The sequence below is a fragment of the Dermacentor silvarum genome, chromosome 2 (assembly GCF_013339745.2).
Source record: "Dermacentor silvarum isolate Dsil-2018 chromosome 2, BIME_Dsil_1.4, whole genome shotgun sequence".
Taxonomy (NCBI): domain Eukaryota; kingdom Metazoa; phylum Arthropoda; class Arachnida; order Ixodida; family Ixodidae; genus Dermacentor; species Dermacentor silvarum.
In genome coordinates, this window is record NC_051155.1 from 134500291 (window position 1) to 134516163 (window position 15873).

Genomic DNA, 15873 nt, shown 5'->3' on the forward strand with positions numbered 1-15873 from the left:
TTACCACGCTTGTCTTTCCGGCTGGTATATTCCTGTCAAACAGTGCCAGGCATGTTTCTCAGAATAACGAAACGTTTGAGCGACCTGTTAAACTGCTGCCTATGTACAGAGGGGTTCACTCTTAAAGGGAACACCGGAGCGCGTGGCGTCTGCTCGGCGCCATCACCGCCGGTGGCTGCAACAAGTTTCGCGCAGGCGCAGTGAGTGCTGTGGGCGGTGCTCTTTTGTCGTCTGCTACCGTTTGCTGCCGCGCTTCCGATAGTAGAGAAGCAAGCCGATCACGCCTTTTTAAAGTTGGCCGGTGAGTGCATGGCCACACACTGATAGCCAGCGCCATTGCAAAGCTGGAGGAAAATTAGAAGGACCAACTTTGGGCCATCCAGCAAGCCCGGGAAGCTATCGAGAGACAGGGCCTCTTTGCTGCCCCCGGCGCGGCCTAGACCCAGGCCATCAATTTGCCGGATATTTATTAAAGTTGACTCACTCACTCACTCAAAATATTAACAAGCAGGTATTTTTGCTCCAAGCAATGGCTACAAGACCACTATGATCATTTTTTTTTTTACGGATGTATCTTTGTGGTACAGCTATATTAGAGAATACTACTCCGTGTGTAGTGCCCATCTCATTTGTACTACTGCATATTCGAGTCGCTGCAGTGCGTAGGCTGCACAAAGAATCCACAAGCGCCTTTAACAAGCTCTTGTTGAATCATGGGAATCGACGTGATCAGTAAATAATTTTTGTGGCGGGCAAAATTTTATAAAACGAGAAGGCGAAAAAAAGACGGCACGGTCATTGCTAGTGATGTTAAGGGCATTTATCTGATTATATATCAACCCAGTCACTTTCGTTCCAGCTGTTTCTTTACAACGAACGCCACGTAGCAGAGTCGCCACTACCCTTCTCAGACGTCAATAAGGTACGGCCTGGGCTAGCACTAACGGCAGCCTTGGTGATGCACATGACCAGCTGCCGATATCAGACGTAGTCCTGCTGCACTGCTTTAGGAATCCATAAACTCGTATGCAGCCTGTTTTACGCACAGTATAGGGTGGGGCAGCTGACGAATACGTCGTAGTTGATGACGATGTGACAATATAATCGTAAGTGACGATCGACAACGGCGTCAAAGTTTTTTTGAGCCGAAAAAAAACAAACAATTAGCGTAGCTTGCACTGGAGGCGAAATGCTAAAGAGACAACGGATCTGATGGGCACCTAGCTAGTCCTGGCTTTTGGGCAAGGCTAAGCACTACCAAATCATCGCCAGTATTCACTGGAATTTATTTATTATTGATCGATTGTTGATTAACTATTGATTAGCTATAGATTGGCTAGCGCAAGGTATTGGCTACGTATTTGGGCTAGGCTAAGCACTACCATGTCATCCGCCCCAGCATTTTCAAGAATTCATTGATTTCCTTCCAGCTGGAAGGAAAGTGGCTGCATTCAAACACGAATGGTGCGAGCTGCTTGGTTCGCGACGATCCGAAGCACGGCAGCTGACCGTAGCAGACGACGAAAGAGCACCGCCCACAGCGCTCACTGCACCTGCGCGACACTCGTTGCGGCCGCCCACCGGCGGTGGCGCCGAGCAGACGCCACGCGCTCCGGTGTTCCCTTTAACAGTGGACCGCTCTGTACATGTGGCCGGATGCATGCTATTATGATGGTAACAAGATCAAGCTTAGGTGTCAGCTTCCTGTAACGATCGAAACATTTACGCGCTATTGCTCGTTCGCACGTGGTTGTATTGTTTGGTATTAATAATGGGGAACGTTTGTCTTTGTAGACTAATACATTTGTGTCAAGCGCTCGCCCTCACTGATTAACCGTGTCGCTTAAGCTTCGACGGCCGTTTGAGTTTTCCTTGCCTAACCGCAATTGCGAGCGCAATCGTAAAACGACCTAGGGTTGGAATAAGTAAAGTTTTATTGGCATTTTTTCACGATCGGAGCACTTGCAGCACGTAATGGTTGGTTGGCCGTGCTGCTGAATTCCCACGCGTTTCTTTTAGGCCGGTATATCGCTCGTGCCAAAGAATGCCGTACACGTGCGTTTCTTGGATGAACGAAAATTTTGAGTTATTTCTTGTCAAACTAATGCTTCTTTACACGTCGTGTGCATGCTAGTATGATGGTGAGGTCCAGCTTAATTATGTCTCAGCTGTCTGTAACGATCGAAACGTTTACCTTACTTACTAGACCATTGCTCGTTCGCACGTTGTCGTATCTTTAGTAATGGAGAACATTTGTCTCTGCTGACTGTTAAATTTCTGTCACGCGCCCTCGGCGATTAACCGTGTTGCTTAAAGGGGCCCTGAACCACTTTTATTGCGATAGCAATTATATGGACACTTAAACCGGACTTCTGCCGTCGCCGTCGCCGTGAGGTTCCCTATAGATAAAATCTTCGCCGCGTGCCGTATGCCCGAGCGGAAGCGTGCGGGGACGCGCGCTATCACGGAGAGCGAACGCGCTCAATCTCCCACGCGCAAGCAAGGAAGCGGGAAGCCAGCGCCGGAGGGAGCGGGGGGGGGGCGCACTTCCACTTTGCCAACAACCGCGCTCGTCGCTCGCTCGCACCGTCTCTTATCTCCACACGGCTCTGATTTTTATGCGCCGTGCATTCGCCGCTCACTTTCCGTTGAAGCGATAGACCGCACGTACCTTCGCCGCTGCGGCGTATCCGCTTGCTGCCAGAGTTTTGACGGTCGTTGTCTGCAGTCATTCAGTGTGATCTATTCATGTTTGTTTGTGCGCGCTCACACCACGCTTGTTCATTCAGTTAGTAATAGTCGGGCCACATTTTCCAACGCACGCTACACATGCAATGCTGCCTGGATCGGCAGTGCAGCGCTACAGGTGTGTCCCTTCGCACGCGCTGCCCATGGGAAGCGCTGCTCATCAACACCACCGTTTCACACGCGCCTTCTCGTGGTCATCGAGTCTCTCTTCATGTCGGTCTACTTACGCCGCAGCACACCTGCTTACTTAATCAGCTCATGTTTACTACAATTCATATTGCTACCAAAGCCGCTCACCTTACTTCGTATGACATTGCTGTGTTGCTATCGCATTCATTGCTTCGCCCTTAGGGCGAAACTGTGACATTTTTATCGAAGTGTAGAAAGACATTTGAGATGAAAATAGGCTATTTCAGAAATACTTTGGCGCAAAAAGTACTTCAATGCGTTCAGCGGAAGCGGAGTTATGGGCAATCAAACACCGCCTCAGCTGTGCTCCGCCTTCCTTCTTCAATGCATTGCACTGTGAAGGCTATGGCGGAGTGGGGTGGGACCACAACGCTCCGCCTTCAAGAATTCACCGTGACACGCAGTTCAAATTTCCGATTTTCGTGCCTACGACACGCTAAACGCAAGCCAAATCCGGTTGTCTTCAGAGAGCCGCAGTGCGCTCGTGGACTCGTGGCGGCACCCCGCGGCGGCCGCAGTGTAACCGACCGCAGCGACGAATAGCAATCGCGTATTGCAATGTGCTTTATTGCGCAATAAAGCACACAGAAGAGAGTGAGGATCTTGGCTCTGTTGAAACGAGGGCGTTTGAGAGAAAGGTGACTTCGCGCTCCGCTTGCGAGTTCCACGCACCGCGTACGTCAGCAAAACTTGGCTGAGATGTTCACAGCAGCGTATGCTATCCGCGGACTATGTTATTTCACAAAGCCCGACGGCTGACTCAGGGCCCCTTTAAGCTTGGTCTGCCTTTTGCATTTTCATCGCCTAACCGCGAGTGCAAGAGCAATCGTAAAACCGCGTAAGCCTCGTATAAGGGAACATTTGTAGCCGTTTGTATCTCAGTGGCAGCGCCTCTCACATGCCGGTTGACGAACCGCGCTGCTTCAGTTTTCTATCCTCTCGCATTTGCTATCGTTGAGGTCAACGTATGTTCGGAGACAGTGAGAAGAAAACTTGGCATAGGGCAAGGCAAAATGTATGCACTGAAAGATAAGCAGGGTAATATCATCAGCAATTTATATCACATAGTAAAAGCCAACGGAAGAATTCTATACTGACCTGTACAGTGATCAGAGCAACCAAGCTACTTTCATTCGAAGTAGTGATCAATAGGATACAGAGGCTCCTTCTATAACTAGCGATGAAGTTAGAAGGGCCTGGAAAGACATGAACAGGGGGAAAACTGCCGGAGAAGATCGAATAACAGTCAATTTAATCAAAGATCGAAGAGATATTATGCTTGAAAAGCTTGCGGCCCTTGATACGCAATGCCTCACGACTTCAAGTGTACCAGAAAGCTGGAAGAACGCCAACATTATACTCAACCATAAGAAGGGAGTGTTAAAGAATCGAAGAATTACAGAACCATTAGCTTGCTTTCAGTATTATATAAAATATTCACCAAGATAATTTCGAATAGAATCAGGGCAACACTAGACTTCAGCCAAGCAAGAGAACAGGCTGGCTTCAGGAAGGCATATTCTACGATGTATCATATCCATGTCACCACTCAGGTAATCGAGAAATCTGCGGAGTACAATCAACCTCTGTATATGGCTTTCATAGATTATGAAAAGCATTTGATTCAGTACAGATACCAGCAGTCATAGAGGCACTGCGAAACAAAGAGTACAGGAGGCATACGCGAATATCTTGGCAAATATCTACAAGGAATCCACAGCTACCTTGGTCCTCCACAAGCAAAGTAGAAAGTTGCCTATCAAGATAGGGGTCCGGCAAGGAGACACAATCTCTCCAATGCTATTCACTGCATGCTTAGAAAAAGTATTCAAGCTCTTAGACCGGGAAGGCTTAGGAGTGAGAATGAACGGCGAATATCTCAGCAACCTTCGGTTTGCAGATGACATTGTCCTATTCAGCAACAATGGAGACGAATTAAAGCAAATGATTGAGGACCTTAATCGAGAAAGTGTAAGAATTGGGTTGAAGATGAATATGCAGAAAACAAAGATAATGTCCAATAGCCTGGCAAGGGAACAAGAATTCAGGATCGCCAGTCAGCCTCTAGAGTCTGTAAAGGAGTACGTTTATCTAGGTCAATTACTCACATGGGACCCTGAGCATGAGAAAGAAATTTGCAGAAGAATAAAATTGGGTTGGAGTGCATACGGCAGGCATTGCCAAATCCTGACTGGGAGCTTACCAATGTCGTTGAAAAGAAAAGTGTACAATCATTGCATTCTACCGGTGCTAACATATGGGGCAGAAACTTGGAGGTTAACAAAGAAGCTCGAGAACAAGTTAAGGACCGCACAAAGAGCGATGTAACGAAAAATGTTAGGCTTAACATTAAGGGACAGGAAGAGAGCGGTGTGTATCAGAGAGCAGACGGGGATAGCCGATATTCTAATTCACATTAAGAGGGAAAATGCAGCTGGGCAGGCCATGTAACGCGTAGGATGGATAATCGGTGGACCATTAGACTAGCAGAATGAATACCCAGAGAAGGGAAGCGCAGTCCACGACGGCAGAAAACTAGGTGGGGTGATGAAGTTAGGAAATTTGCAGGCGTAAGTTGGAATCAGCTAGCGCAAGACAGGGGTAATTAGAGATCACGGGGAGAGGTCTTTTTCCTGCAGTGGACATAAATATAGGCTCATGATGGTGATGGTGATGATGATGATGATCATGATGATGATGATGATGATGAAGGTGAAGTTAATTGAGGCACATTTAATAAAGGTAGAGTTATTTAGGGCACTGGAACCAACGACCTTTGGTGGGAGTAGCACGCATGACTGTGGTGTTAATTAAGACGCAGGTAATTAAGACACGGTTCATTAAAGTAGAGTCAATTAAGGCACTTGAACCCACGAGCTTTGTTGTGAGTCGAACCCTCATTTTTTTTCTGGGAGTCGAATCCACCACTTTCCGTAGTGCGCACCTTGTGAGGAACATTGTTGGCCACTTGACGTCGCGGCGCTTCTGTTGACGTGTCCGCTCGAGTGACCTGACTCCGTCAGTGGCGCCACCGGACGTCAACGCGTTTCTGCTGACGTGGCCGCAATGCTTTCGCGTTCATCCACGTAAGGATAACTAAGTGGCCTTGAATTTTTCATGGTTCATGCGCCTTATCGCAAACGCGTGTTCTGCTAAGCGTTAGCACTGAAGTCAGACGTAATTTTTTTTACAAACCAGCGTGACAAGTTTCTATACTCAGCGAGGGCAAAAAAAAAAAAGCAACAGGCCAACCAACTGCACCTTCTAATGCAGTTTTATAATTAAACGTCTACTATTGCGGGACGCAAAATAATAAGTGAGATAGCTCTATTTTTCCAATTACACGGTACTTTTGTTTTCTGCTTCGGTTTTCTTTCTGTATGAACGAGGTAGAGTTGGTATGAACTGTGCTTCTGCATGACACTGACCACTAAATGTAAACAAATGTAAATTTGGAAGCAACTGAAAAGAAGGGGAGAAACAGCAAAGAGTTTCCTATGCAGAATGAAAAAAAAATCCTCGATCCCGTAACGGATAAGTGACAAGTGCAAGAGCTGGCGCGGTCGCCGCCCTGTACTCACCCCATGTCCGGGCGCCTGACAGCCCAAATTACTGGTGAGCTTAAAATTGCCGCCGCGCAGTTCCTGGCTAGACACCTAGAAAAAAAACTTATAAGAAAACAGAAATTGTAAAGAACAAGTTTTATAATCGCCTGTCACAGCAACATACTCAAAAACTGATATGTGCAACCCGCACTGAATTTTCCCCGGTCAACGCACAGAAATAAAATAACCCTGTCGTATTCCTATAAAAGATGGTTGCTTATCGTTCGGGTCACAAACACTCGGCACCAGGTTGAAGCAAAATGCGGCAAGTAAATATCACTGTCATAGCCTGTATCTGCACCTTTTGGTTCACATTGCCGTCAATTTTCGGTGATACCAATGCGGACGCACAGGATGATGTCGCGGATATAATGAAGGCACGTATTATCCTTGTTTGAATTTTTTCTCTGAAAGCTTTTTTAATAAGCTCACGTTCATAAAGCGATAGCTTTCTATGGTTCGTTGATAGCATTATTTGGTTATAGAAAAAATATAGTGGGACACATATAACATATCCGCAATAATTTTATATAATCACGTTTGTTTTATATGCGTTGTTACAGCACCCGCCGCGGTAGATTAGTGGCTATGCCGTTGCCCCACTGCGCTAGAGGGTGTCATTTAAATCCAGACCACGGCTGTCGTACTTTGATGGAAGAGAAATGCAAGAATGCTCGTGTATACCTAATTTTGTTGTACGGTAATGAACGGCAGGAAGTCAGAAAAAAAGAATTCCCAGTCCCCTATGGCATGGCTCGTAATGACGTCGTGGTTTGGCGCATAAAGCCCAAGAATTCAAATTTTGGTGCTGTTATGTGATCATGGGCGCAATTAAGACACACATAAAATCAACAGCGGGTAACAGGTAAACACGAAAACTGGCAAGGTTCCTTCTCCGATGGGCCTGCGCTCGACTTCTCTCGTGCCGGTCACGTTTAAGGCACAAGTGTGTAAAACAGCCAGGTTTGTCGCACATCTTTTTTTTAACAGCGAAGCTGTTTCAGCCAGCCGTAATTTACGGTTCGTATTAAGAAACTATGAAGAAATAAACCTTGTTGCCGAGGCGAGATTCGAACCCGCGTACCCCCGGTCCCAAGGCGAGCGTCGTAATCACTAGGTTATGCAGCCACGCTTGCAGAACATGTATTTAGGCGAACCATATGATTGCGTTCGAGCGTCGTCGTCTTCGTGCATAGCTGGCGCGTTCGCACGCTCGTGCTCTGCGAAGTGAGGAGGTTTTGCGCGCTATAAGAGCGAGAGAGAGAGACGCAATCACGGAGCGGGTCTGCTGGAACGCGTTGTCGGCATTGCAACGCGGTGTCAGTGTTGCAAGCTGCGCTAGGCAATGCGCAATGACAGCCGTAAGTCCGAGACGCGCGAAAAAAATTATCATCATCATAAGTAATAAGATGAAAAGTTCGCGCGCACTTCCGGAAAATGCTCGGCTACAATCGCCTAGCTTCGATGTTTCAAGTGTTGCGCGGCGGAGTGCAAGGTTAAGCGTGTTTTATATAAAGGGTGTCCTATGTTATTTCTGCCGAAATTTAAGCATGGGAGGATCATATCTAAGCTTCTGGAATGGAAAAAAAATCACCTGTTGCAGATAACGTAATTCTAGTCCTTGAACTGGATTGTTCAGAGAGGCGGTACGAGAAACCGAAACCCGTGTTCATCTAATTACCAAACATTACTAATTAACCTCTAAATGATTACTTTACTGCACATATTTCAATCTACGAATTGTAGCCGGCGAGAATGTAAGGCGTTTCACCTTGGAATGCATTTCCAGAATGAGCCTAGCTTGGAGATATGCGCCGTCAAACTCGTCGTAAAAATGCAGCATTTTTTCATTTATATTTTAAATAAAACGCTGTTTTTTTTACACGTTGAAGCAAGAAAGTAACCGGAACGTCCGCCTTTTTCGTCCCACACATTGCGAAATAATATCTAAAGATTTTCTCGATATGTGTCACCGCAAATGCTTTAGTAACGTTCTTGAAGGGGGCCGATTCCGAAGGCCGTCTAATCGAAGACTTAAGTGTGCCGATCTTAGTATCATTGCATGACAAACCTCCTCGCGAGCACTCTACAGTGATAACAACTCACAAATCAAGATCACATTCGTCTATGTAGGGCAGTATATCTTTGGTAGGTCAACCGGCGTGTTAGGGGAAATGAATGGGTAAAGAGGAGGAAAGAGAGAATTTACTGCACAGAGACACAAAGAAATTAGTAGTGGCAGCCAAATGCGCAAGGTCCACGAGGATTGTGCAATGTTCTGAAGTCTTCTGTTCTCTATAGATTTCATTTCAATAGTGCCACGTGATGAATAATTATAGTGCAAGGCACTATAATAGTGAGATTGCGTTTCATAAAGTGTTGCATGAGAACCATTGAGCGAGGGTGCAGTTGGGACCTATGGGATTGCGAAACACCGAAACCGTGAAAACAGATACGTGAAAATAAATGTTGGCGCGTACACAGTGGTCCAAGAGAAGTGTAACACGCATATAATAAATTTAAGAATACCGAAGAAGCCATTGCACATCAAACGTTATTCAATTTAATGTTATGTGTGGTTAGAGATGCCTATGAGCGGACATGAAATGTATGTCTTTTAGGTTGCGATTTGGTATATCTTACGCAGAACTGGCTTGGGCTTCCTAGCACTAGTTTGCAGTCCAAATAAACTGTGCTAACCGACCCGACGCACCTAGCCAATAAACCCGGGCATCGATCCCAATAATTTTTTTTAACCGTAGCTCTCCATTCCTGTGGCGAGCGTCGGCGTTGGCGTCACTCGTAACGGAGCGAACGAGCCAAGCGAAATGTGGGAGCGAACGCAGAACGCAGCGTGGGATGAAAAAAGCAGGGAGAGGGAACAGGCGCAAGGAGGATAGCGGAAAGGAGGGCGCGGAGGAACCATGAGGCGGAAAGCGGAGCAGGGTATGCCGAAAGCGTGACAAAAAAAGCGTAGTGCAGCGACGATGAACGAGATGGCGCCAGAGTAGCGCGCGTCGTCTGGGTAAGGTCACTCCAGTCTGGGAGGTGACGGAGGTCTGTCGGTGGGGCGGCTGCTTGAATTGCGCCCACGCGTCACCCAGGCGCTGCCTCTCGCGATCCCCGATCAGGGAGGCAGTCGCGCCTCACTTCGCTGCGTTTGCAATGTGCCGCACGAGACAGATTGTCCGCGCCAGCCAATACGTCGCGAACTGAAAACACGTACAGAGCTGTGCTCAATTTTAGCATTAGGGACTATCGAAATAGTCAGTGAATTTTTTTATATAAAAGACAGACATCCATGTTTGCCAACCGAATATATACGCGCCGCTTACGCGAATCCTTTATGTAGCGGCTGCACGTTGTCCGTACTGCGTCATTTGACTCATTGCGACGCTAAAACATACAGACCGGAGGTGATGGAAATCGAGGGAAGTAGAAAACAAGCTGCAGCTGGGAAATTCTACGTACGTTTAGGGTCCTAGTTGCCCATAATAATCCTGTCCCTAATAAGAGTGGCCCTAATTTACTTCCCTCCATTGTGTGAACCTGCAGCGTAGAGATCATATTTGTTTGCTGTTGTATTTCATTCGATCAGAATAAAGCGTTATTCTACTCAGTTGTACCTACTTAATTAGCAAATTAGCACAGATAAGTCTCCGTTGCTATATTGAAGTGAATACGATATCTGCGGTTGCATATTTTACATCATTGCTTCCGATCTTCAAAAAGAAAAAAAAATTGGGGACGCCAGTGAAACCATGAGTTTTACTATTCCAAGCCTATAAGATATTTGCAGCCCCTAAATATTCGGCCCACCGTTTTCAAGGTATCCTCGTCTGGTGGTTTCCATTTTGCCTCTTATATATTTATTTCACATCATTTCAATGCCACTGTCGCATTTTACAGGTTTTTGAGAAGCACCCCTACGGCGTCGCCATACTCGACACTGACAACGATGGAGATCTCGACTGTCTGACCGCCGTTCGGACAAAATTTGATAGTGATGGACCGACTGCTGATTACATCTGGATTCTAAGGGGCCATGTGAAGTAAGCAATGAACTCTTAGACATAAAAGACTGAGTGTTCGCCCGAGCAGACAAGTGACAAAAGGCCTAGCACTAAAAACGTCGATTCCTTACCATGAGTGCTGTGCAGTACGCCTTCAGCGGCGTACTGACCGCAATGATGCGGCCTGTAAATATGCAGAAATTACTGGAAACAATATAAGTGAAACGTGCTTGAAGGTCGTGAGTTAGATGAAGTTACCTGAACTCGTAAAGCTTGTAATAGAATAAAATGAATTACATTGGTTACACAATTACAAGATCGTAGCGTCGTACGAACGTGAGCCTACTGTATTGTAGAGTTATCTATCACATCTGCTAAGAGGTCAACCAATCGCAATGACTGTATAAGTTTTCTGAGGCTTTATTCTCTAATAAACAATTCTAGCATAACAGCTTTTTGTGCATACCGGTCCTCGTTAGCACACTCGTAGATCCATTGTCATTGGTGGTGTGTGTGTGTGTGTAAAAACTTTTTATTTACAAAAGTCCTGAGGCTCGACTATTTCAAGTCGAGGCGGACCGCACCTAGCTCAATATCGGGAAAGAATGCATTCTTCAACGGCGAAGCATTCTTACTGATAAGCAGAAAATCAGGAAAACACTAATACGATTTCGTTAGGGAATTAGTACCGGACTTTTCAGGGGCCACTGTCCCCGTTTAATACGGCTAATGATAGTCCAACGTAGTCCGCACGCCAGCGAGAACCGGCCAATTAGTCCCCCCTTATCAAATGGGCTGCGCTTCGCGCTGCTCAAATGTGCCGTTTTTAAGCCAAACTTTGCCCTAACTCCGCACGGCGCAGATGGGGCAGCGTACCACTGTCAGCGGCTGTTCAGTGGTTTGGCGGTGTGTATTATACATCAGTGTTTTGGTGCAGTCTCGGTGCTTTTTGTGACAATCTTGTGAGTGGTGGATCATAATCGTCATCAGCCTAAATTTATGTCCACTGCAGAAAGCACGCCCGTCCCTGCGAGCTCCAATTACCCCTGTCTTGCGCTAGCTGAGTCCAACCTGCGCCTGCAAATTTCCTAGCTTCATCACAACACCTGTTTTCTGCCGTCATCCCTTCTCTCGGTACCCATTCTGTAACTCAAATGTTCCACCGGTTATCCATCCTACGCTTTACATGGCCTGCCCAGCTGCATTTTTTATTGCGATAGCAATTATATGGACACTCCAGAGCAGATTTCTGCCGTCGTCGTCGCCGTCGCCGTGAGGTTCCGTATGACGTCAACGGCGATGAAATCGTCGCCGCGCTCCGGACGCTGTTTGTGCGAGAGAAAGGGCGCGAGGGACGCGCGCTTTCACGGGGAGCGAACGCACGTCGGAGAGCAAACGCGCGTTCTGCGCCGTGCTCCCTGAAGGGCTGCAGAATTAAGCGTCTCGTTCCTCCTTTCCATATATAGAGAGCAAACGCAACTTTTTCCGTCGCGCGAAAGGCTGTGAGGGGACGGGAGGGAAGGAGGGAGGGAGGGGAGGCGACGTTTAGCTGCGGCACCAAATACGTATTTATATAAAAACGCCGCGCGCGTTCGGTGCGAACGCGGGCAAAACGCCGACGGCGTCGAGAACAGTTCTGCGCGTTGCTGGTGCTGCTGCCTATAGAGCTGATAAAACTACTATCCTTACTCCGTATAGCTCTCTACTATTTTTCTATCGCAATTGGTGCTTCGCCTTTCGGGTGAAACTGCGACAATTTTTTTTTCTCTTAATGTCAATTAGAGTATCAGCTATCCCCGTTTGCTCTCTGATCCATACCATTCTCTTCCTGTCTCTTAACGTTAGGTCTAACATTTTATTGCGATAGCAATTATATGGACACTCAAAAGCAGATTTCTGCCGTCGGCGTCGCCGTTGCCGTGAGGTTCCGTATGACGTCAATGGAGATGAAATCGTAGCCGCGTGCCGAACGCTGTATGTGCGAGTGAAAGGGCGCGAGGGGCACGCGCTTTCACGGGGAGTGAACGCACGGCGGAGAACAAACGCGCTTTCTGCGCCGTGCTCGCTTAAGGGCTGCAGAAGTAGGCGTCTCTTTCCTCCTTTACAATCACCATATATGTAGAGCAAACGCGTCTTCTTCCGACGCGCGAGAGGCCGTGGGGGAGGGGGGGGAGGGGGAGGAAAGGGAGGCGACGTTTAGCTGCGGCACCAAGTGCCTATTTAATATATCAGAGGCTCCGGCAACAGTCACCAACGCCGCACGCATTTTGAGCGAACGCGGGCAAAACGCCGACGGCGTCGACAGCAGTTCTGCGTGTTGCCGGTGCTGCTGCATGTCCAAGTTTATACAGCTGATAAAGCTAATATCATTACTCCGTATAGCTCTCTACAAATTTGCTATCGCAATTGATGCTTCGCCTTTCAGGTGAAACTGCGACAACTTTTTTCGTTCCATCGCTCTTTGTGCGGTCCTTAACTTGTTCTCAAGATTCTTTGTTAACCTCCAAGTTTCTACCCGTATGTTAGCACCGGTACAATGTACTGATTTAACACATTTAACGCTATAGCGTTAGGGGCCCCGTGTCGCCGAAAATCCGGCGTCGGTGTGGATGTCGGCGTCCGTGGCGAAAAAATCATCCCGAACCAAACCCATCACGCAGGACCTGCGCGTAGCGCAAGGTGTTAGTGAACAAAGATTGAATTTCTCACAGTGAAATCCGCAGAAAATGGTAAAGTATGGCTTAACCAGAACCTGCAGACATGGTGGCGTCGGGTTGTAATTTGAATGTACGAGAAACATAATTATGTTACGAGGAAACTTAAACACAAACCCCTTTTCCAGCATTTCTACTATACGAACACTGGCGCGCTCGGGTAGTTTACTTTCGAAAATGCTATCCAGATGCCGCGCGCATCCTCGGCAGGTCAAATTGGGACTTCGCCTGACTAATGCATTTTGGACACACGCGCGCGTCGGGGCAATAGCAAACAATTATTAAAATAATAACAAAAGGTGCTAGGGCTTTCCTATTTTAATATAAGACGACTTATATTGCCCCTGGAAAATCATCTTCTCAGCAATGTATTTCTGTTTAAAAGTGAAGCCGACTTGAAGGGGGTGGTGTAAGATTGGTTTTTGTAAGCCTCGCCATCCCACCGTCTGTGTTGCAGTGAAGCCCACTAAAAGAAAAATGGGATGCGAACGAGGCCCGGTAACGCTCTCGCGTTCTACTCTTAAAGGCGAAGCTTAAGCGTGCTCCAATTTTTCGTTTCAACGACAGTGGTAAGCTCCCAGTCAGGATTTGGCAATGCCTGCCGTATGTACTCCAACCCAATTTTATTCTTCTGTAAATTTCCTTCTCATGATCCGGGTCCACTGTGAGTAATTCGCCTTGCTAAACGTACTCCTTTACAGACTATAGAGGCTGACTGGCGATCCTGAATTCTTGTTCCCGTGCCAGGCTATTGAGGATTATCTTTGTCTTCTGCATTTTAATCTTGAACCCCCCTCTTACCCTATCTCGTTTTGGGTCCTCAATCATTTGTAGTAATTTGTCTCCATTGTGGCTGAACAGGAGAATGTCTTCTGCAAACCGAAGGTTGCTGAGATATTCGCCATTGATCCTCACTCCAAAGCCTTCCCAGTCTAAAGGCTTCAATACTTCTTATAGCATTGGAGAGATTGTGACTCCTTGCCTGACCCCCCTCTTGCTAGGTAACTTTCTACTTTTCTTGGTGACAGCCAATCCAGCTGTGGAATCTTTGTAGATAATTCCCAAGATATTCACGTACGAGTATGCCTCCTGTCCTCCTTGATTACGCAATGCCTCTATGACTGCTGGCATCTCTACTGAATCAAATGCCGTTTTCATAATCTATGAAAGCCATATAGAGAGCTTGATTGCACTCCGCATATTTCGCGATTACCTGATTGGTGACATGGATGTGATCCATCGTAGAATATCCCTTCCTGAAGCCAGCCTGTTCTCATGGTTGACTGAAGTAATGTTGCCCTTGGTTATATTGGAAATGACCTTTGGTAAATATTTTATACAATACTATTTTCACCAAGATAATTCGCCAACAACCATCGATATCTACCTGTTTAAATTTTTTTTATTATTTATTTTTAACTTCAACCCACCTCTGTGACAAGCCGGAAGTCGCGGTCCCTAACCGGAAGTTGCTGCGCAATAAACAAGAGTGTCACTCGGTGCTCGTGCCACTAAAAAATACAGTACGAAAGAAAGAACCAAAAAGCACGTGCTATGAATACACCACCATATAAAGTTGGTTTGTATTTCCCGCCAACATGCTATAGGTGAAGCCGAAGCGCGAGCCAAATATTGCAACGGTGGGACTCAAATTCAAAAATTTTTTTTCTGGATAAAAGCGCACATTACTTTGATTGAAATTTCTGTGGCGAAAGTTGTTATGCTTCTCAATTATATACGCTTTTCTGCTTATTTTACATGGACCACCTTAGTGTGTGACCAATGTGTAATCATAAGCAAAAATAGCGTTTTTGCCAAATTCCGGCTTTTTTTAGAGCCTGTGGGCAGAACATAGCCGAAAATAAAAATTTGGAAGATAGTACGTTTTAGGGAAAGTTCTATAAAATAATTAACAGGTTTTCTTCCTTGACCACGTTTGGTGAAAAAAATCACAGAAACGCTATAATTTGCGCATTTTCACTTCGGTGCTGCGGAATAATAAACAAAATTATCTTATGAAACTGTTTTATAATAAAACAACGATGTTCGGACAACGCAAAAATGCAAATTCTGAAAGAATGCACAAAACGGTAGATTTTTCGCGAACGTGTTTTTTGCACCTGATTTTCCACCAGTTCGTGAACTTTTCCCCAAAACTCTTTTTCCGCTCAAAATATTTGAGGAAAATACTGTGCAAGTAATACCCATATACGTTAATTTTTTTTTTCATTTTGTAAAGGAAATGATTTTTCTCGAGCGCTACGGTTGCGACAGTTGGCGTGGAATAACCCACCAATTAAAATTAATTCATAAATTATTAATTTTATTTGGCACTAATCAGCAACAGCTGATTTGTAAAGCACACCGGACAGTCAGGGATGCTGGGTCCCTGGACTAAGGACTCCAACAGCGCACTCCGGGGGAGTGCCGCAGCAATTTCACAGCTCAGTAAAGCTTTTTCAATCAGTCTGCTAAATGCTAGGCTATACAAACACTGATAAAGGCATCGGTGAAAACACTTGATGCGTTCGTAACTTGCGAAGTCGGAGGACCCGAGCAGCTTGGCCAACGCAGAGCTGCACCCACCTATAGAGCTACCTGCGG

General features: G+C 46.4%; 1 protein-coding gene across 1 annotated transcript in view; it reads left to right on the plus strand.

The window, feature by feature from the left end:
- Positions 1-6789: 6789 nt before the first annotated feature.
- The window catches only part of LOC119441791 (uncharacterized), a 98787-nt gene continuing 89703 nt past the window's right edge, over positions 6790-15873 (plus strand). Inside the window, exon 1 of the mRNA XM_049661625.1 lies at positions 6790-6811. Coding sequence (XP_049517582.1) covers positions 6803-6811 — 9 coding nt within the window. The 5' untranslated portion in view covers positions 6790-6802. The remainder of the gene's footprint in view (positions 6812-15873) is intronic.